Source organism: Rhinopithecus bieti, unplaced genomic scaffold (genome assembly GCF_001698545.2).
Source record: "Rhinopithecus bieti isolate Rb0 unplaced genomic scaffold, ASM169854v2 scaffold_763, whole genome shotgun sequence".
Lineage (NCBI taxonomy): Eukaryota > Metazoa > Chordata > Mammalia > Primates > Cercopithecidae > Rhinopithecus > Rhinopithecus bieti.
Genome location: NW_016803270.1, coordinates 1,538,004 through 1,561,923, shown reverse-complemented (window position 1 = coordinate 1,561,923; position 23,920 = coordinate 1,538,004). Strand labels below are relative to the sequence as shown.

Genomic DNA, 23,920 nt, shown 5'->3' with positions numbered 1-23,920 from the left:
CCATGCCTGGCTAATTTTTGTATTTTTAGTAGAGACAGGGTTTCACCATGATGGCCAGACTGATTTTGAACTCCTGACCTCAAGTGATGCACTCAACTCGGCCTCCCAAGGTGCTGGGATTACAGGAGTGAGCCACCGCGCCCAGCTGCTTTATTTAGTCTTAGTGTTACTACTACCACTGTTCTTTCAGACCCAGAGATGGAGACATTTGTATCATCATTAACATCCTGGCCTTCATTTCCTCTCAAATTCTATCACTGATCAAGTCCTTTCCATGTTTCCTTGAGGATGTACCTTTCTTTCTAATTTTACTGCCGCCAGTCACCTTCAGAGAGTGGCTGGAGTCCTACCGCGGGAAGAAATGAGCGTGAAATGGAAAGATAAAGCATTCTACTAATGTATTTAGTTTTCAACGTTTATTGAATAATTATTATTTTTAGACCCCGGCTTGGGATGTGGAGAAAAAAAGATGACCTACAGTTTCTTTTTATTCTTTCTGTTCAATTTGTGCCACTTGAAGAGCCAGTACAATGACGCCAAGACTATAAACCAACTCCAAAAAGTCAGAACTGACTTGGTTCAGTCCCCTTTGGAGAGGTAAGGCCTGTCATTCTGGAGTATGAGGCACAACAGGCTGGTGAGTGTAAAGGGGTTGATTGGGACCTAGAATTACAGGCAAAGAAGACAAACATCTAAGTTAGAGCTAGCAGAGAGTGTCTTACATGGAGAACAGGCATATGCCAGTCAAGTGTCCAGGGTTGGGGGATTGAGTGACCTTGGGAAACAAGAGTGTTCCAGCTGATGGCTGAATCTCAGAGGGTCTAGGACCCCAGCAGAGGGTTACAAGTAGAGAGCACCAGCAACCGGGAACAAACCTGATCCTCAGCCAACAATTGCCTCAGCCAGATGTTTTTTTATATGCATCTTGTTTAGAGCGAGATCTAGGTCCCAGGTGGGCCTGCCTTGGAGGCTGCAGATGAAGATAATGAGGTTCTGCAAGCTGGAAGGGCATGGAGGCCACACGGAAAACAGCCCCTGAGTAGCAGGTCTCTTCTACTTGTCACTGTCTTTCTAGAGAAGAAATACCACAAGGGCAGAGAATGATACCTGTTTTGTTCACTGATCTATCACTGTCACTATCACTATCACTATCAGCTATCGCAGTGATCAGCACATACTGGTTGGTCAATAAATACTTATTGAATGAATGAATGAATGAATGAATGAGGTAGTAAGCAACAAATGAAGTTTTCAGAAGAATAATTCTGGTGCCCCAAGAAACAATGCTTGGGAAAGTGCCTGAATCTCCCTCAATGTTTGAGTTTGTGAGTTCTGAATTTATTACCATGTATATATATTTTAAAGCACATGTTGTGATGAATGTTTAACCGTGACCTCATGTTCACCATCAATCTCAGGACTTTGTATAATATTCCACATATAAACCAAATCCTAAAACAACATTGATAAGAAACAGGAACAGTTTAAATCACAAGGCCAGTCTCAGGAAAGGTGTAATGACAAAAATAACGTGAGCTGACAGCTCAAATCCTTTTTTTTTTTCATACCAGTGTTTAGAAACACTAGACATTTTCCAATTAATGCTGGGAATTAGCTGACTAACTTTAGATGTTAGTCCTCTGTTGAGCACTTGCTTTAACAAAAATATGGCTCAGGAGGACCAGATGGAGGAGAAAAGTGGGATTAATATATTCACTCATTTTAGGTCCTGTTTACATTTGCATCTTGAAGGAATTGCATTTATTATTTTAATTATTTTTTAAATCAAGTTTCCTCTCTGTAATAGAATCATTAATAGGGCTCTTTAATCTTTATTGGTGGCAAACACATCTATGTTTAAATTGCTCAGAAGTTCCTTGTCAGATGTGCTAAGGACACATTCAGAAAGAAAACAAGTTTAAAACACATCCGTGTCCTTGTTTAGCCTTTGACAAGCTACTTTATCATTATACATTTTGGATATTTCTTTTAAAAATGGGTCTGGTACAACTAAACCATTTCCCAAGGATGTGTGAATTAGCCAGTGGTTACAAAGAGCTTTGAAATGATGATGCACAATCAGTGCTAAGTCAAATTATGAAATTGCACCTTTGCAAAAATGCTATTGTAGGAATAAATGAGTCCGAACCTGGTATTTACAGTGTGATTTGCTTCTGAAATAGAATATTTCTAATAGGCCTCTGCAGGTAACAACAAAGTGCCGTCTTATCTCCTGCCGATAGACCACAATTTCAGAAAATTATTTTTACAATGGCATCTGAATAAGCTCCTTAATTTGAGACTGTTTTCAAAATAGATACATAGCTTATTACATTGCTTATGCTGCCTTTGAGACACAAAGAGTGAGGTGGGATTCATTAACAAAATCACTGTTGTCATTCCTTTGTGTTTTTTTTTTTTCAAAGTAATTTCTGTTCTTTACAAGCTAATGTTAATGAGCTATGTTGAACAAAAAGATCAGGTAAAAGTTACTTTTGTGTTAATGATCAAACCCAAATTTGGGCCAATATTCAGGTTATCAATTGCACTTAAAGCACATCTCAAACTTGGTTTGCAGCTCCTGTAGTTTCAAGACCAAGCCAATCATTCATCTACAGAATTTCTACTGACTGTGAATATTATATTCAACAACAGCAGAACAATATGTGTGTATTTCAGAAGACCACATTCTCAGTTCTTCTAAATAACTGATTAGATAAAATGCATCTGTTCATGGGTAAGACAAAGATCTAGGTGAAAAAGTAGACAATTCCTTAGAAGAAATTTTGCCAAAATAGGGTCTAAAATGTCTGATACCACTTAGGTGCTGAAAACTGACATAAAACATGTGTCTCAGTGAAATATGAGTAGGAAGGAAGAGAAGGTTGTGGTGCAAAAGTCAATGAGGGTCTGGACTGGGCTGGAACAGCAGCTTAGATCTAAAGAAGAAGAAAGTAAAAAGTAGGGAGGGTCTTGCAAAGACCAAAGAAAAGCCCAGGGATCGGGGCCAGCCTCAGCTGTCAGAAAAGACATCTTTGATTATTACACATTGTAGGCCTGTATCAAAATATCTCATCTACCCCATAAATGTATACATCTGCTATGTACCCAAAAATTAAAAGTTAAAAAAAGAGACATCTTTGTAATATGCTCTATGGCAGGAGGATTTTTCTGTAGAATTAGAATCCTGTTACTTTAGAGACAAACGTGCTTAAAGAGAAGAGTTTCATTCCTCTCATTTCACAGATGAAGAGACAAAGGCCAGGAAGACTCAACACTTGAGCCTACAGTGATTCCTAGAACTCAGGATCACCATGAGTACCTGCGGGCATCACACATGAAGACCACACCGTTAACTGAGCAAGTTTCTTGGTAGAGCTACAGATATGGTCCACAAAGGACAGCCACCAAGGAGACAAAGCTGAGGGCACAATCAAGAGAAGCTTCTGCCTCTGCCCCAGACAGTCTTTAGCCTTTCATCCCATGGAAACAGAAATGCTAACGTTTATTAGTTTATTATGTAAGTTCCTTCCTTCCTTCCTTCCTTCCTTCCTTCCTTCCTTCCTTCCTTCCTTCCTTTCTTCCTTCCCTCCCTCCTTCCTTCCCTCCCTTCCTTCCTCCCCTCCTTTCTCTCCTTCTTTCTCTCTTTCTCCTTCCTTCCTTCCTTCCTTCCTCTCCTTCCTTCCCCTCCTTCCTTCCTCCCCCTCCTTTCTTCCTTCTTCTCTCTTTCTCTCTTCCTTACCTTCCTTCCTTCCTCACTCATTCCTCCATCCTTAACTTCCTCTCCTATTCCTTCCTCTCCTTTCCTTCCTTCCTTCCTTCTCTTCCTCCCTCCCTCCCTCCTCTCTCTCTCTCTCTCATTCTCTCTCTATTTTCAGAGGTGGAGTCTTGCACTGGGGCCCAGGCTGGAGTGCAGTGGTGTGATCATGGCTCACTGCAGCCTTGAACTCCTGGGGTTCAAGTGATCCTTCCTCCACAGCCTCCCAAGTAACTAAGACTACAGGTGCATGCCACCTTGCTTGGCTAATTTTTAAAAAGTTTTTATAGAGATGGGGTCTCACTGTATTGCCCAGGCTGTTCTCAAACTCCTGGCGTCACGCCATACTCCCATCTTGGCCTCCCAAAGTATTGGGATTACAGGCATGAGCCACTGTGTCCAGCGTCATGTAAGTCATTCTTTTCTATGGTTGCAGACAAACTAGAGAGCTGAGAAGGAGGGAGTGCTTTCTGTTTGTTTCTAGAATAGACAGATAACAGAAACATTTGGAAATATTGTGGAAACCTAAGTGTAAGACAGTAACATTGAGGAGCTAGTAAGAAAGATAAAACCAGCTGTGGAGGCTGGGGTTTCCTGTTGTAGGTGTCATCATGCATCTACTACTTTGCCTCTTTCTCTTGGGCTGGCATGAACACACTGTGCCACATGCCTTAAGAAACACTTAGAAAACATTGGTATGGAGGGAAAGGGGATAGCCCAGGCAGCAGTAGAATCCTCTCATTGCCCCCTCCAGAAATAGGCAGGCCTGGGCTAGTTCCTCCAAGTAGCATCTTTGTCTAGGACAGGAGTCTTGTTATTTTTCTGGTGGTATGGACTAACACATTTACACCATTCTGCTAGGAATGCATCCCATGTTAACTTCTCTAACGAAGAAGTTCACTTTCTGCCTCTTCCCTCACAAGCCTGCTGTGAAGTTAACATGTGCATTTACTGGGGTTGCCAGCTGGAACGGAAGCAGGCTCTAAATTATTTGTGTTTAATTTATGTAAAGGTGGTTTGGACCTGAGCCCAGATGTGAATATACAATAGACCAAGTTTACAGAATTGTGACACAAAGTCCCAAGAGTTGTGGGGATGTCAGAAAACACTCAGCAATCAGGACGTATGCCTACAACGTTAATACATTTTATGCGTTCAACTCCAAAACAGATTATGGAGATGACTGTGAGACAGAAAGAAAAGCTTTCAGCCAAGCACTACCTCTGCAGATTTTTTGAGATGAAGCTAAAGCTACTCAAATGTAAAATTCAAGCTTTTAAAATAGAGGTTTTAGGGGAACATGTAAGTCTGACTCAACTACCCAGGAAAAGGAGGGTTTACTATGTAAATGAGAAAAATAAGTGAGCATTTTACAGTATGATTAAGTTAAGCCTTTGTCCAGAGAGCTGACTTGGTCTTCCTGTGCTAAAGGAACACACTGGAGAAGTCTCATTGGATGTCCATTGGCCAATTGGAGAAGACCCATTGGTTGTCCATTGGCCAATTGGAGAAGACTCACTTGATGTCCATTGGCCAATTCAATTTGTCAAGTACTAACAGCACCTACTATATGCAAAGCACTAAACCAGGCTCTGAGTAGTAGAAAACAATACTAGTCCCTGCTTGTGACTACTGTATGATCTTGGGAGAATAGTGGAATAATATTAATGATTACAACACAATACAGAATAGCACAAGGAACATGAAGTATAAACATGGTTCTCAGAAGTGTCACAGGACAGAGAAAGAAAGACCACGTTTACTTGGTAGCTGGTTATCAAAAATGGCTTCATGAAGGAAGCATCATTTCAGGTAGAACTAGGATGATGAGTAACATTTTGACAGGGAGTCTCAGGTGTGTAAAGGGCATTTACCCCCACCACACCTGTGAAGGAAACATCCTATGTACAGACATGGGGTTGAGAAAAGGAGGAGTGAGCTTCAAGAACTAGAAAGTGACCAGTTTCGGCTAGACTAGATAAGGGAGCCACTGGGGATAAGGCCAGAGAGAAGGCCTTATCCGGCCTTATCTCCTTATCTGGCTTCCTGTGGCTCCCCTACCTATTCTAGCTAAAAGTGGTTACTTTCCTGGGGAAGGACAAGAAGCACCGACTGAGGCAGGGAGGAAATGGGGAATTCTAAATGCTTCTGAGCAGAGGGCACGAAGGAGGAAAGCCTCTTTTGGAGGCTGATGCAATCACTCCAGGGATAGGTTAAACAGTGTTTGCATCTGGCAAATACCTGCAGAAATGTAACAGAAGAGATAGGACAGACATAGTAGATAAGTGAGAGGCCTTTAAACTGACTAGATGTGGGGGACTAATAGGAATCAGGAGACATTCCAGAGTTTCAAATTTGGATAAGTAAGAAATGAAGGAATCAGTAAAACAGAGACAAGGCAGAAGAGAAGTCATTTGCATAGGAAGATGCAAAGTTTGTTTTTGTTTTTAATTTAGGAAATGGTCAGTCCTCCAGGTGGTCAACATCCTCCAGAAAGAATTTGTAAGTCTGAGGCCAATGCTCACGTCAGATCCAGGAAGCTAGGTATTATCTGAGCCTAGTGGCTAAGATCAGAAAGGGTATTTAGAGAGCAAAGATTTGGGGCAAAGGCAAAAACCCTGGCCAATGCCTACATTTCAGTGTTGGAGGAGAAATAGAGTCAAAAAAGAGAAGAGGTCAGCGAAGTGGGGAGAAAACCAAGATGGCACAGCACCATGAGATGCAGGAGAGAAGAAAGTCCCAACACTGGGGAGTTGCCAATTACATATAAGGTTGCACAAAGGTTGGAGAAATTAGGGCCAAGAATTGGCCAATGTTTTGAAGCATTAGAAGAGTCACTGGAGTATTTGATTTGAGCAAACAGTTTCTGTCCACTGGAGGCAATGTTATGCTGAAGTTATATACTGTTATGCTGAAGACAGCTAAGTAAGAAAGTAGAGTTCTGAACTGCAGTCACCACTTTCAATACCTTGACAGTAATAGGAAAGAGAGAAAAAGAGTGAGACAGAGGGTGAGAGAGAGATATATATATATGAAATAGTTGCTTGCAAGGTAACAAGGTCCAAGAAGAATTTTGCTACTCACAAAGAGTTAGATCTTACAGAATCCATTTGACCCACAGAGGCCCATAACAGTCCCACAAGAAAGAAAGCCAATCCCTTCTGATGGATCTCCCAGCCACATCTGTAGCCATGTGAAATGAAGAAGGGCTGAGAATGCTTTTGAAGAATTGCAGATATCATGTGTACCACATAGTGAGGTGGGGATAAGGAGCTACAATAGTAGCCTCTTCTCTGCCATGATCCCAGGATTCTTCCTGCAAGCATGCTCCTTGTTATTTCCACTAAGAACCAACTCCTCTCCCTACTACTGGAAAACCTGTCATAACTAGAAATGCGGGAAGGAGATAGCAAGGTCAGAAGACAGGGATACTAGAAATAGAGGGGAAATGATGTGAATGGAACATGAGTTTAAAAACATTTATTTATCAGCTGCCTTTCCTTGTGGATTTATGCTACAAAATCCATGTCATTTTCTCTTTCTTGGAAAGGAACATACTGCCACTATTTGGTTGAATTGATTGGCAAGGACTGGCAATCCTGTGTAATAACCACAAAGCTATTGGCTTAAATACTGCTATTTAAGTATGGGCTGGCTTATGGTTTGAATGCACTGAACATATTTACAAGTCCTCAAGCACACATGAAAAAATAATATTTTTTAAAGTCATTGATGCTATTATCATCAAGTTTGTGACACTGAAATAGCATCTTCCATGAGGTTTTCCAGAAACTCCATCCATCTAGATCTTCAGAAGGCTGCAATTATAAGAAACTTAACTGGTCAACTTATTAGAACACTCAGAAATTCTCATTGACTGAATGCACACTGAGCATAGATACTATCTCTATTGTGCGTATGTGCAGTGCTTCAGTGCTTTTGAAATATTTATAAGTGTCTCCTCCTAAGGATGCAGACGTTATTGTTTACAGCCTGAACTTATTTAAGGAACAAAACCTGCGGATGCACTTCCTGTTATAGTAATACCTAGGTCTTATTATTTATAAATATATATGTCTCATATTCATAAGACACTTCCATCTACATTAGCTCATCAACACTGTGTTACTGAGATAGGTAGAGGAAGGAAAGCACTTTTGTTTCGGAATTAAAGCTGTGTCTAGGTGGCATTACTTAGGCAGACTCTGATGTAGGAAACCTGGTCATTGTCACATCTTCCTGGGCTGTACTGGTTAACATTGTCAAATCCGCGATGTTGATGGTGCCATAATGAGCCATTCACGTATTGGGACCCAGCCCATATGACCCATCTCCAGTCTCACAGACAAGAATGAATGGTAGAGGTGCGATTGTAACGCACATCCCTAATTCACCAGAACTCTTTTTCACAGGGAGCTGCTAACAGGATCCCCTGACAATCCGAAATCCCCAGCTTGCGTGAATGAACTAACACACACATCAGGTTGCTAGATTAGCTGAAGACGGAAGTGGGGATGTCTGGAAGGACTGAACCTATGTATCCTAATAGTTACTCAGTAGTGTCCCCAGACACGGACAAAGAAATTGGCTTTGGGATAAACGGGAAGAAGAATGCAAAGTTGTTTCCTAAGGAAAACAGAAATGACAATTCCAATCAGTACTAAACACACAAACAAACAAAATCCCTCACTGTTTCCTTAGCTTAGTGCCACTCCTCACTGAAAAATAAAATTATGGACTACCCTTTGTATTAGGTTGGCGCAAAAGTTATCGCGGTTTTGGACATTACTTTCAATGGCGAAAACCACAGGAACTTTTGTGCCCACCTAATAGCAGTGAGGAAGGTGCTAGCACAGCTTTGGTAATATAAGGAACTCTAATAGAGCCAGGGCTGAAATATGTTCCAAACATCTGAGTTAGGCTTGGCAGCCTGTTCCCACAGTGTAACTGATCAAGGAAGAGGGTGAGAGGTGAAAAGAGCTGGACTTCCTGGGTCCAGTGGTGACTTAGAGAACCTTTCTACAAGAAGTTTGTAAAATGCACCAATCAGTGCTCTGCAAAAATGCACCAATCAGAGCTCTGTAGCTAGCTAAAGATTTGTAAAATGGACCAATCAACAGGACATGGGTGGGGACAAATAAGTGAATAAAACCTGGCCACTCCAGCCAGCAGCAGCAACCCGCTGGAGTCCCCTTCCATGCTGTGGAAGCTTTGTTCTTTCACTCTTCACAATAAATCTTGCTGCTGCTCACTCTTCAGGTCTGTGCCATCTTTAAGAGCTGTAACACTCACTGCAAAAAGGTCCAGGGCTCCGTTCTTGAAGTCAGCAAGACCAGGAACCCACCGGAAGGAACAAACTCTGGACCCAAGGGGGCGTGCCAGGCATGTGTAAAAACCTGCTCTGGGGCCCCAGGGTGGCTCAGCCTGTAATCCCAGCACTTTGGGAGGCCGAGGTGGGTGGATCACCTGAGGTCAGGAGTTTGAGACCAGCCTGACCAACATGGTGAAACCCCATCTCTGCTAAAATACAAAAAATTAGCTGGATGTGGTGGCACGTGCCTGTAGTCTCAGTTACTAGGGAGGCTGAGGCAGGAGAATCACTTGAACCCAGGAGCTGGAGGTTGCAGTGAGCCAACATTGGGCCACTGCACTCCAGCCTGGCGACAGAGCAAGACTCTGTCAAAAAAAAAAAAAAAAAAAAAAAAAAAAAAAAAAAAAAAAAAAAAAAAAATCCTGCTCCGGAACCCAGTCTCTCTCCAGACGATCCGTAGCCCTTACCACTGCTGTTGAGAATCAGAGGCCCCAAAATTCAAAGTCAAGTGCCTCTGATTAAGTTGGAGGGAGTGAGGAGGAGCGGATGTGGCCAGACTCTCTGAATGCGGACAGGCAGCCACCCACTCCAACGTCCAGGGAGTGGCTGTCTTAAGTGCCTTCTGAAAAGTTGTTATCCAGACGGACGACCCACTTCAGCAGTTATTGAAATTGTCCCTTTCACTCTCTCTTTGCTGAATTTTTGCTGATCTCTTCTCCGTATGACCTACTGTGGGTCACAGACGCTTCTCAGGGACACATTGCGGTTTTTCACCTCGACTCTTCATATACCTCATTTTGAGTTCAATACAAGTGTCAGCTGTTTAAACTAGTGTCTACATGTGCAAAGTATTCTGTGGGACTGTAAAAGGTAGAAATATAAGTAAGTAAGAATTGGCTTTCGTCTCGCTGGAGTCTGCCACCCAAAAGGGAGATGAGCACTTGTACAGTTAGAATGAGGACTCTACAGAGAGTGCTGTGGTCAGACTGTCACATTAACTGGAATTTGTCACTTTGACTGGCTGCCATCTTTCCAAAACAGTGAGTTGATCTAGAAATTTACATTTTATTTATTTATTTATTTATTTTAGAGGCAGAGTCTCTCTGTGACGCCCTGGCTAGAGTGCAATGGCCTGATCTCCGCTCACTGTGATTTCTGCTTCCCGGGTTCAAGCAATTCTCCTGCCTCAGCTTCCTGAGTAGCTGGGATTACAGGTGCATGCCACCATATCCTGCTAATTTTTGTATTTTTACTAGAGACAAGGTTTCATCATATTGGCCGGGCTGGTCTCGAACTCCCGAGCTGCTTGCCTCAGCCTCCCAAACTGCCGGGATTATAGGTGAGCCACCGCGCCTGACTAGAAATTTACCTTTTAAATTATTTTTACCATCTTTTCTGTGACCAAATGTGTAAACAAATAAATGTCCACTTTCTCACTTTATATGAGAATAAAAAAGACAGACAACTATGAACTGAGATTTTTTAAAAAAGATAAAACAGTGATCTTAGTTAGCCAGGGGTTACCACATCTAAAACAACCTAATCTCTCATCAGACCAAGTCAGCCTCAGCTCTTCCAGGTTTGTAGAGACTTGTGTCTGTTTTTTAATCTTTGAGTCGAGAGTGTGTGTTCTCTTTCTCTTTAAATGTAAGAATGTAGTGCCTTTAAATATTTTGAAGTGATCTATGTAAGATTAAGATTTTGACCACGTCTTAATTCTTTCCATGCCACTTCCCAGGTTGCTTGTATCTTGTATAATAGTTGTCCTGCTGGTAGCGTTAGAGAGCCAGAAAAGGACTTGGAATCGTGACTATATCGACTGGCCTTTGCCATCTTCGGCTATTCCGGAGAAATGTAAGAACTGGAATTGAGAGACAGTTAGCATCCTCTTACAGCCCGGGACTGGAAACTCTCTCCGTGACATAGCAGTCTATCACAGAAGCAGCAGGCCATCACCTCCAACCTGGCTGGCTGCTTGTACAAAGTATCCACCCAGATAAAAACAAAATACACTGGAGCATCTGTTTCTTCTCAGAAAACACTCTTCCATTTCTCCACAGAACCCAGTGCCTGAGCAGTCTCCCTTTAACCCTTACAGAGCCACCGTGACAAATGCAAGAATCGAAATTGTATGAATGAGGGAGCCGTGGGAGAAGAACACTTCCCTGCTATTTACCTGAGATTAAGTAAATGACCAGCGCTTGGAGGGGAATGAGGCCTTCTTACCTCTGGGCCTAAGAGCAAGCATTGGACACAGTGGTATCTAATATGCCCTTTTACCGGTTGAACAGATCAAACCCACGTGCGGCCTGGTTGTTAGGCTTTAAATAAACATTGTATTTATATGTGCTTTGTGCTTTTAAACTCCATCAACAAAAAGCACTAGAATTTAGACATTTATTTCCCAGGATTTCCATTCTTAAGTTAAAGCAAGTTTTTATTTATTTGTTCTTTGGAAAATTTAAGGATAGAATCTTGCTTTGTTGCCCAAACTGGAGTGCAATGGCGAGATCGTAGCTCACTGTCACCTCAAACTCCAAACTCCTGGCCTAAGCGATCTTCCTGCCTTGGCCCCCAAAAGCACTGGGATTACAGGTGCCCACCACCACAATTTGTTAATTTTTTATTTTTTGTAGAGAGAGGGCCTTGCTATGTTGCTCAGGCTAGCCTAGAACTCCTGGCCTCAAGCAATCCTCCCACCTCCGTCTCCCAAAGTACTGGGATTACAGACCTGAGCCACCACTCCCGCCAAGCTTCAATTGAGTGGAAAACCACCAATTGGTTGAAAGTTTCTGTGCACAGTTTTCACAAGTGCTTATTTAATTTGAACTTAAAGTTTAAAAATTAAGTCCTTCCTCAGAATTAGTTGGTTGATACTTAAACTTTCTTGAGAACTTGTTAATAAAAGAGTTGCTTGAAGAAAAAATAAGCTGGTAATGTTTCATGAGAATTTCCTCATTCATAAGACACATCCAAGTGTGACTTTGATCACAAAGACAGAAAGATTTGTGAGGCAGCAACTGTTTATTTGGGTTCTGTTGATAGAACTTTTCCAAACTTCAGGGATCTCAGCTGTCAAATGAGGATGAGAGAAAAGTGAGTTCTCATCCTCATAGTGGGCACATATTGAAGACTCAACAGCAAGAGCCTGGCATAGGTTGGACACAGTGGCTCACGCCTGTAATCTCATTACTTTGGGAGGCTGAGGCAGAGAATGGCTTAGCCCAGGAGTTCGAGACCAGCCTGGGCAACATAGTGAGAAGTCCCTCCCACCCCCATCTTTCTATGTTTTAAATAAATAAATAGTTTTTTCAAAAAAAAAAAGTCATAATTATTCCTTCCCAAACACTCTATGATTATTTAAATTAAAGAAGAAAGCAACATCTTTATCAAAGAAGATCTAGCAATAAAGACCTGGGCTTGATGAGGAGGAAGACCACGTTACAAGGCAAAAGTTCTCCATGAACTTGAACTCTACAAAGGAATTGAGACGGAAGCCAAAATACTCTGTTTTTTTTGTTTTGTGTTTTTTTTCTTCCTCCGCTCCTCTGCAGAACTTAGTACAGCTCTGAATGAACGTGTTTCACTTCCTATCTGTGAAGATTCTGAATTGTTTCAACCATAAGACAGTACTAACTGCTCTAGATACCAGATACAGGCCAATCAACCAGAGAAGAGCAGGAGAACCCTCCTCTCAAGGTGCAATGAACTGCCAGGCCACTGACTCTTACAATCAGGATGGATAACGAACAACCAAGCAAAAGGCTTTTGGAACCTGATCCAAACATGAATTTTTGTTTCTTGTTTTTCTTTAGGCTTAATGATCAGCCTGGATGAATACTACCACTGCAATTAGTTACGTTTATTTTTTAGCTTCCTTTACACACACATATGTGTTTGTGTGTGTGCTTCTGTGGATCCATGTCAGCAGGCATGCAAGTATCAAGTTTTATGCTGGAAAGAAAGGAGCTGAGAATGTGCATGCCGGCTGAAGGCATATGTCTCACTTGGATCAGTTAAGTGCCTGCTCCCTAAAGTGAAATCTCGTTGGAAATGCCATGCACATGTTGATTCAGTTTGATAAGATTTCAACCAGCCTTCTCCTTTAACTCGCAAAAGTTGCTTCCTTTAAATTACAGAAATGCCTAACACAAAACAACTTCGTAATACTCAAAATTCATTACGATCAAATGTGATTGCTTATACTAAAGAATAATAAAGTAAATTAATTTTATTAAACACTGGAGGCTCTGTTCAAATTAAATTCAGTGCTAATGGGGAAAAAAATCAAAAGGAAGAAAGTAGATAGTTATCTGCCTGAGTAATAACCAAGGATGCTGCAAGTAGTAGTAGCAACTTTGGCCTGCAGTTGTTGTGAGGAGGGTTCATTCTTCCCCCAATAGTTTTTTAACTGACTGGAGCTTGGTGGCGGTGCCTCTCATATTGAGAAGTCACTAGAGATCAAAACCAGAAATAAAAAGATGAAGAAAATAAGGCAAAGGAGGATGTTTCTGAATTTGCTTGCACAGAAAACCTGCATAAAAAGCAGGCTCCAGATGGAAAACTTTGAAATAAAGACGAGATATTTCCTTCAGTAGCCACTGAAAATAATTAGAAAATGCATCAGTAGTAGTCTGCTTTTTGATTAGAAATAGTGCCTATTTTTTTCTATATCCACTCCAAAGACTTTCACTGTCTATATTCAAGGATAGTACCCACAGGCTTCTTATTTTGAGACAGAATTTTGTTCTTGTTGCCCAGGCTGGAGTGCAATGGCACAGATCTCGGCTCACTGCAACCTCTGCGTCCCAAGTTCAAGTGATTGTCTTGCCTTAGCCTCCCGAGTAGCTGGGACTACGGGCATGCACCACCATGCCCAGCTAATTTTGTATTTTTAGTAGAGGCGGGGTTTCACCATGTTGGCCAGGCTGTTTTCAATTGAACTCCTGACCTCAAGTGATGCACCTGCCTCTGCCTCCCAAAAGTTGGGAGTGAGCCACTGTGCCTGGCCGGTACATAAAAACTTCTAAGACTCCAGTTTAGTTTTACCTGATTTTGAAATGTATAAAAATGAAGTCGCATAAGGTAGGACATCAATTGCCCTTGAGGGCAAAAGTTGGTGACTAAAAGTGACATCAGAGGGCTTTTAGGAAGCTGGAAATGTTGGCCTCGAGATTGGTTTTATGGATGTATCCACCTTGCAAAATTTTATCAGCTCTTATACTTGTGTTGTGTATTTTTCTGAATATATATTATACTTTACTAAAGGTATATATTCTTCTCTATTTCATATGGAAAATAGAGATGTATTTTGGCTTAAAAAATTCCGTTTCCCATAAAACAAGGATTTTGTTTTAGTGTAAGTGATGCTCTAAAATACAGGACTAGAGTGAGGCACTTCCCTTGGATACAAAAAGCCAAAAACTCAGTGATTGAGATAAATAGTATTTTAATGTAATATTTTTAAAAAATCCAAATTAATCCTAAAAAATCCATGCTAATAATAATAAGGAAAGATTAAAACAGAAAATATTACTCAGGAAAACAGAAAATGGAACTTATACTCCAAAAAGTGCCAATAAGTGCAAATGTGCAGGAATAAATGTAAATGTGCAGGAATAATCAGATTTGAGAAACCAAGGGGCAGATTATTTTTCATTCCATAAGTTTATATCCTCTGAAAATAAAAGACATTAGCACTGTTTCAAAGTTTGTAATAATGTAGGTAATTTAACAAGTAGCATTAAAGAAACAATGTGTGAATTATTCCAACAAAATTCTGAAAAGAATATCATCTCTATTTGCTTATAATTTCACTATGGTTAAATTTCTTATGAAGTTACAAGAATGCAATCAGCCTTTGAATGCATTGAGTTAGGAAAAATATGCTTATTATTGGTTACACATAGGAGAGATTACGAATCTAAATCATAGATGAAAAAAGCAACTATGCCATGATATGAAACAGCACTTCAAATCAGACACTGAAGTCGGTAAGTAAGATTTTCTTCTTGTCGGTAGGAAAAGCACTACTGGGTTTGATTCCCCAACACTACCACCTTTTAGACTTTTGTTAGAGCTTTGCATTCATTTCCTTAATGTTTTTAACCCAATGTCTGTGAAATGTTTATTGCTCCCTGGATGGTGACATCTGATCTGAATGTAACCACACACCTCTTTGCTCAGCAGTATTTGTCACAAACCATTATAAATTATCATGTTGATTGTGTGCATTGCTGGGAAACTGGAGAAGTTTCATAAATTCTAACTACCATATCAATGACATTCTTGTTTATTATACAGATATAAACTTTTATGAGATTCAAGATGTCTGCCTTACCATTGAAGAAAACTTTAGTGGAGTAAGATCTAACTAGTTCAATGTAAATACTGAAAGTCATTTTCAATGTGCAATGAACATGTCTTTCCGAGAACTCTCCACTGGTCACTTCTTTGTTGCTTTTCTACTTTTAATTATGTTTTGACACTTCACAAGTGTGCAGGATTTTGCTGGCAAAAAAGAAATCAACATTCCTTCCTCTCCCTCAACACCTGCTTCGGTGAGCATTCTCTAGAATCCTCTCAACTGAATAATAAAATCATGCATATATCTAGCTAGAAATCCCAGGCCTGTGTTAGCCCTGCAGACAGACGCTCCACTGCTCTGTTGACTGACTGATTTACACCAATTCTTGTTCAATGAAAGAATTAAGGGGTTATAGTATTATGGTTCTGATGCTTATTTGAAATGAAACCTCATTCAGTGGTGGCATAGACACAGAATGTTACATTTTAAAACTAACTGGGGCACAACTTACACATTTAATTTTCCTAATGAAATATCCACCTTTGATAGCCACTGCAAAAACTTAACAACCATTTTGCAATGTATGGTCCAGAATTTCTTATGAACTGGGTCAGTCTTGGTGCTATTCACATGAGAAGTTGTGACTGTATACTGTATTGTTAAGATTATGAAATGATGTTTTTTACCTAATTATACATAAAACAATAAAATCTGAATAAAATATTTTTTTTTCTGCCAGAACTATGTGGCTGGTCTAATGACTTAACCATCCCTATACTCTGCAAAAGAAAACTGTTTACTTGGGTTTCAAAGGTGTTTCACAATAAGCAAATGTGCTAAGACATCGATTTCTTAAGCTTTCTCAGGGTGAAAGTTGACTGTACAAGTACTGACCATTTCAACAGAAAATGCAGGGTGTATCATGTGCAAATCATCTCATTACTGGATCAACAGATTTAGTTTGACGTATGTTTAGTTTCATATTTCCAAATGCTCTAACAATCACCAACTTGTTAAAGATATCATAATAATGGCAACTTATTTTGAGGGTCACTTTTACCTTTTAAAAGGGCTTTCCTATCTACTACTTGATCCTACTAGTAGCCCTATGACATCAGTATAGCAAATATTTTTTACTGCCAACAGACATATAATGTAGCTGAAACAAGGAAAAGTATTAAATATCTTAAATAAGATGAATAGTTTGTTCTTAAAAGGAGTGGTAACTAAAAGCTCACCAGCTTTCTGAATGTGGTTTTAACTGTGCCTAGTTTTGTGCCACTTCAAATCCACTTTTGTAAATAGCCTGATATAAAGTACAAAAAAAAAAAAAAAAAACCCTAATAACAAAACTATGTGTTTAGGAATCTAATCTAAACTTTGAAGTCTATGAATTTGTTCTTCAAAGAATTTCTGGTGTTCCCGTGTTTTTGTTTTTTGTTTTCTTGGGGTATTCCAATCCCCTGTAAAATTTAGAACTATGGATTCATCTCAGAGCCTTCACAAAAGGAGGTAAGTATTTTGCCACATTTGTAGAATCTCAAATGCACCCTTCAGCACTGAGCACGAGTCATTCATATGAATCAGCTTAGAAAGATAGTGAAAGGAGTGCTTTATGCTGTTCTTCCTGTATCTTTCTGGAGTTTCTCATTGATAAAAAGATCACATTGCAACACTTCAAAACACAGCGCGAAGATATTTTCCATGGATCTAATCTCCATTGACTTCATCAGGCTAAATATATCAGCCTTTCAACTTTGGTCAGGAGATGGCACCTTCACAGAGAGCAAAGCCTCAGTTGGGACAATTAAGAAATCACCTTACTCTGTAGCATTAAAAAAGCAAAGTCACCATCATAAGATTGTTAGGTAACATCTTCTCGGTCATGTCAGTTTCTCAAATACTTTGCAGATATCACTAAAATTGCCATTTTCTATGAATTACAATAATCCTTTATTGTACTTTTTAAAAAGAAAACTAACCAAAAAGGTGCTCCTTTAATCCCTTCATACCCTACCTGACACCATGATATGACAAAACATTATTTAAGGTTAACTGTGAGCTAGACACCACTGTAAGCTAGACACTATCTTAATAGTGTGAGATGCTGTTGTAATAATTAGTATACGCTGGTTATTTGGAAACTGATCATCAGCCTATGGATTTATGCTAATTCTCTAGGCACCAAAATGTTGAATGAACCAGATGACCTCATTTCCCTGACCATGAAAAGCTAGTTTACCACACCAACTCAACAGGTTGTTGAGTGCTTTCTACAGGTAGGAAGATTTTTATATTACTCTGTTCTTTCCCAGAAGAAATGTGCAAATAGAATTGTAAGCCCTTTACATATATTAAGTGATTCAACTGGCTTCCCTTCTTAAATTTCTACTACTGTTGTGTGCTGGATCTGGTGCCCAACAGCTCATAAGAACCAACTGTGCACATTTCTTTGCTAGTCTGGGCAGTGACATCACATGGGTAGTTTGAAATTGGCTATGATGAGAGTATTTACACCACAGAAATTGGCATGTGCTACATACAGGTCAGGACTTGACTTGTCTTCTCCAAAGAGCCAGCTGTTAAACATTTACCACCACACCACTGCCAATAACTAGTGATTATTCTGAATTCTTTAAGTATTATGTTACATGTATTGATGGTCATGATTTCCAGATTAGAAATTAGTAAATGTCAGTTTATTGAATTCTAACATCACTTTATTTTTTGGAATAATGTTATTACTTGAGTAAGTTTTACCAGAAGTTCTCCTACAGCAGTTTAAACATGGTCAAAAAGCAAATACTACTACTACTACTACTACTACTACTACTACTACTACTACTACTACTGATAATAATAATAATAATGAAGTATATCAAATATAATAGAAAACAAGTATCCAGATTGTGTAGGTGATTGACACTGTAAAAACCACCATAAAGAATATTAGCAAAATAAACAAATAAATACAATGAACTCTTTGTTTCCAAGCAGTCACTGTAACACTATTAATGGTAACTTCCATATACAATTAAAAAGTCAATATAATGCCCTGAAGCACTTCTGAATCACAAAGCAAAGATTAAATTGGAATTGGTGTAATTTTATTGCACTGTAGTATACATTGATTATTTGGAAACTGATCATCAGCCTATGGATTTATACTAATTCTCTAGGCACCAAAATGTTGAATGAACCAGATGCCCTCATCTGTCTGACCATGAAAAGCTAGTTTACTATACCAACTCAACAGGTTGTTGAGCGCTTTCTACAGGTAGGAAGATTTTGATATTACTCTGTTCTTTCCCAAAAGAAACGTGTGTTCAAATAGACTGTCTTTAACAATGAATATACTTGCAAAATAATATTTAGGTCTAGTGGTAGCAGTAGTCTATAGATAGCATATACAGTTACACCAAACTGACCCACTTTAAAATTTGCAAAAACCTCTCAGTCCCTGAGAAACACTTTAGAATTGATATTTAAATTGATTATTTTTCTTTGATAAAACTATTTATATATGTACAAACTTAATAAAAGATGGATATTCAGGTTCAAGTCTCTGGAGACTACACCACTTTCAGTGTGTCAGAATGGGATAACGTGTAAAAGACAAAGACAGGGGGTCTGTTGGGTGTCAAGAGAGACCAGCAAATATGTATCCGAGTGGACTGCTACGTGCAAGGTAAAAACATACTTTCGATACTGTGGAAAGCAATATCCACATACCAGTTCTTTCACATAAAGTGAGGAAATATAATTTCGACTGTCTCGTAGTGAGAATGTCTTCATAATAACGAAATCTGGCATAAGTTAATGTTTAGAAACTTAACAATAGAGATAGCAAGACTAAGCAGATGGATGAAACACTGATGTGTATTTGAGTTCCCATTGTATTCATTGTGTCTTACCAATTATTTTCTAACATTTTCCATAAAAGTATTTTAATCAGTAATCCACCATTTACAAAACCCCTCATCTGGCTTATCATGTAGGCCTTATTATTATTCAATGACAATTTGCTTTTTCCATGTCAAACTTAATAAGAATAATTGTCATTATTCAATGACAATTTGTTTTTTCCATGTCAAACTTAGTAAGATGCAGTTCTTAATCATAAGATATGCCACAGTTTGATGTATCTCAGTGAGATCTCCAATCCCACTATCTGTGGATGCGATATATATTAGTGATCCACTGTATTTCATAAAAATGCAAGTGAGATTTTGAGTTTCTAATTCTTCCCCTCTCCAGGAAAAAAAAAAAAAAAAAAGAAAGCAAAAAGAAACATACATAGTGTATACATTTCTTAACAAAAGAGTTCCCAAACCAAAAGTGCTAACAGGAAGGAGTATGAGAGATTACACATTTAACTATAATATTCCTGGTTTGGGAAACTCAGAAATCACTTAACGTAATTCAATTTCTATACCATTGACATATAATCTGGCTGAGACTGGAATCCCTCCTGGATCCATTTATAATCTACATTGTACACACTGACTCCCCCCCCAGACAGGCGTGACCACTAGATGGTGCTGTGGTGCCCTGTTCAAACACATTCCCACTTACTTGCAATCTCTGTCCTCCAAATCGAAGTGAGGGTTGAAGTTGATCATAATTCTCTGGTATGGGTCCGGAGCCTGAATCAGCCATTCACATTTTTCACTTGGGTGATAAGAATGAGGATAACCAGGAGATGTAAGGTACCCGGGGCTTTCAATTTTTATAGTATCGCCACATTTATCTGCAATACAAGTAAGATTTTAGTAGATCTTTCCTGACAATCTCTTAGGTAGTCTAGCTTTAAATCTAAATTACCGGTTATTAAACATTCCCTAACTTTTTAAGGGGAACTTTAGAAGGTCCCCGTAAGTCCTTCGTGTGGCCCTGAGTGCAACACGCCACAAAAAAAAAAAACACTCTTTGATCTCAGGAAGGTTGACTCAGGCAGAAAGCCAACTGAGATCTGAGAGGACTCTTCGCCTGGCCACGAAGTTTCTTCCTAAGGAAAAGGTCTTCTAGCATTAAAAACATTAAATCCCCTCAATTGATGTTAACATGGTCCCCTGGGAGCTTCTGCTAGACTTAATTATCCCCCAAGAAGTGTAATCACATTAAGTAGCAAGTTCTAAGTGGAAAGTGACTGAAAGATGCTGTTCGACCCCTTGTGTTGTTTTTTGATGATAAGCCTGGTCTATGTCATTGATCAGTGGGGATTGTCTTTGATTGGCTTAAAGCCAAACCTTTTGTTGTTGTTGTTTTATCTGCCCATAAATCTAAGTGATTTTGAGTTATCTCTGCTCTTGAGATCCAAATCAACAGAGAACAAAGTATATTTGGTGAAGCAGAAATAATTCTGCTTTACTTCTCCAAGTAAAGTTGTTCATTCTTAAAAATCAGATCAAAGCAAAGGGGCAGAAAAAAAAAAAGTAAATAGCCACATGGCATTAATTCTAATTACCTAAATGTTGGGTGAAAAATAACCCACCACACAGGTGTGGGTATCACATATGGTAACCCACATTCTCACATTCTGGGAAAGGTGAGCTAACTTGTTTTGAGCCTTCATTTCAAAAATGCTCAAGTGAAGCCAAATAAACCAAATAAACTAGTCTCTGGACTGCCTTATTGTTCAGCATAGATTCTCATTGTTACATTTTATGATGGATTTCATACTGGAGCACCTCAGCCTGAAATGCTGCCACATTTATTGATGCTTAATTTTGAGCAATAAAAATTTGGTGCATAAACTATACAAGAGAAACAGGTATGAAAGCAGTGAAATATATAAGCCTATCAATCACAAATTTTCAGTAATGGTATATATAGATTTTAACACTGCATCTAATAGATTCTCTGTGGAAAGAGAATGGCATTCTTTGCTCTCAGCATGAATTTATAAATCTACAGAATTTTATTACAGGAAAACCAGGTCACATGGAAATGAAAGATAAAGTGCACATCAAAAATGCATAAAGCTACATGCATCACAGAAATCATTTCCCATAAATTAAAAAAGAAGACAATATAAGTTATATTGTTTTTCTCAATCACTAGGTGCTTGACTTTGTTCCTTAGACTGGGGGTAGTCTTATTCTGGTTTCCTTTGCATTGGATTGTAAAAGTGTAAGGTTTGCCAGGAAGAAATGATGTTGTAACTGGAGTTCAAAATCTCAGCTCATGATCATGTTGGACTCTGTTATGTGATTCTACTGAGACTCTTGCATTATTCTGAATGTGCAGAAAACTTGGAAAGTGACCTTGTCTCATTAAGTCTCCTCCAGCTCTGGACAAACATCATGGTAGTGTCTGGCATCTGTTACAGGAGTGAAATAAAACAGCCCTGGTTCTAGTCACTTAGCAGAGTCACTTCAGAAGACATTTAGGTGGACTTGGTACCACACCAGAGCTCTTTAATCTGTGACTTCTGAGAAAGTGACAGTGTAATAAGATAATGTGGACTGCTAGACTCCCTGGCTCTGTTAAATCTCTCTAGCAGTTGATTAAGAAAGAGCAATTTCTAATGACTCTGGACCATTAGTCCTAAATAAGGTTAATGAATTAATTTAGCAGACACTGGTTACTTAGAGGAGGTGGACATGGCTTTAAGAGGTCTGCTGAGTTACAGTGGCATTTTCTGGCTCTGGTCACTTCAAGCATAGCAACATGGCTTTTGCTGGTCAAGCTCACCAACTAAAGCCAGATTTTCAGCATTCCCCACATTTCTGCTAAGAAAATTAAGAAGTGTGTGTGTGTGTGTGTGTGTACTGCATATATATTTGTGTAGTTCACAACCTAAAGTCTGATAGCTCTTTGCATTGAGCTTCAAATCTATCTTGTGAACACCCCTGCTATGGATTTAGTCTCAAAGAGTTGTGGAGGACAGGGTTACTATAATTTCTAGTCCAACCATTTGAGCTCTTTCAGTTGGACGAGAAAGCTATTTCATTCCCTGCCAGAATATAAAAAGATGCTACCAGCTCAGGTTCATTAATAAATTGAACTCTACATTCATAATTTTTTTGTGTCTTGCTTTCCTGCCAGATTATAGAAAAATGCCATCAACTTGGGTTCACTAATAAGTTGAACTCCATGTTCATAATTTTTTTTGCATGTGTTTTGCTTTAAGCATCTCTTTAGAATACTGCTTAGTAGCTGCTGAGGGAAATCCATTGCTGAAATCACAAAACCTTGAAAAAGCATATTAGAGAGATTAACTTCCATCATAAAGATGTGATTTAAATTCCTGTTGGTATGAGGCCCTCCACTCGCGGTCTCTTATTAAAACAATATACCACAGTAAGTAGTGGATGTTTTTTTCTTCTAATTACTGTGATTGAAATCTAAGCCAGACAAAAGTAAATATTTGATCATTAGTTAATAACAATTGCTGACGACTTACTGTAAAGATAATTGCATACCGTTGCCTGCACTTACTTTACAGTGTGAAGTCAAACATGCCTACAACCAGATCCCATTTTAAAACACATTATTTAGGTTACATGGTACTGTTTAGACCCCAGTATAGTTTTTCATTTACTTAACAGTGAGTAGTTTTAAAAGCTGAGTGGAAGCTGCAACTAGCTTAGAGATTTTCAGATATCCTGGTGCCTTACACTGTATATATCAGATTCCTGTATTGACACTATGTAACTTTCGGTCATACTCCAGACAGATTAGGGAAGATGTACAAAGGCGGGGGAGGGAGTTTCATCAACCCACAAACCGGTATCTCTGGCCATCACCCACCAGAGGAAACGGCTTAGGGGCGCAGCAAAGGAACCAGGAAGTAAGATCTCCTGGTAAAGTGTTCATTAACTTTCAACAGCCATCAGATTTTTGAAAGGGAGTCTCTTCTAATTGCCTTTGGGAGGAAACATTATTAAGATAATTGGCGTGCTGATCGGGGAAGGTAGGCAGCTCTGTCTTGCAGCAGAGGTAAGGAAAAGCCCCGCAGCCCAACGATCAACGTCAGGAGGGAGCCCAAAGACCTGAAATCCTCCTGCCCTAAACCGCCTGATCTCATTTCTTCATCTCTCCTCCCAGATAAAAGTTTCCTTCGCCCGGGAGTCGGTTGTTCCCGGCTGATCCCGGGAAGCCCCGCCTGAGCCCCAGTCCGGGGCGGGCAGCTGGGAGCCTGGGCGCCGCTGTCACCCGCGCCTCCGCCTGTCACTTACCGTTGCGAAAAGCGCCGGCCGGGGCGAGGGCTAGGGCGACCGCGGCGCAGAGGAGCGGCAGCCCCTTCTCCATTCTCCCTTCGCCGGGTCTGCAGGCAGACGCGGGAGAACGAGGACGTGGGGGGAAATGCAGCAAAGAGGGGAATCCAAGCGATCCGAAGAGCCCCAACTCCGCCTAGAGCTGTGCAATCCTCAGCCCGTCTTGGAGAAAGGAAAGCAGGGAGGCAATGCCTGGATCCGAGAGGAACGCTTCTCTTTTTGTGTCTCAAGTCGCCTGCATCCTGTCATTTAGCTCCGGCTTCCTCTCCCTTTTCCCACACTTGTTCCTCTTCCAGGAGCCACTGCCCGGGCCATGTCTCAAA

At 39.9% G+C, this 23,920-nt stretch overlaps 1 protein-coding gene across 7 annotated transcripts in view; it reads right to left on the bottom strand.

The window, feature by feature from the left end:
• Positions 1-23,919, bottom strand: part of NRP1 (neuropilin 1) — a 158,020-nt gene extending 134,101 nt beyond the window's left edge. For all 7 annotated transcript variants that reach the window (XM_017871626.1, XM_017871667.1, XM_017871637.1 and 4 more), the window contains exons 1-2: positions 23,559-23,919; positions 19,951-20,125 (exon numbers count right to left, since the gene is read on the bottom strand). In XM_017871626.1, the coding sequence (XP_017727115.1) occupies positions 19,951-20,125; positions 23,559-23,631 (248 nt within the window). In that variant the 5' untranslated portion in view covers positions 23,632-23,919. The remainder of the gene's footprint in view (positions 1-19,950; positions 20,126-23,558) is intronic.
• Between the last annotated feature and the right edge of the window lies 1 nt (position 23,920).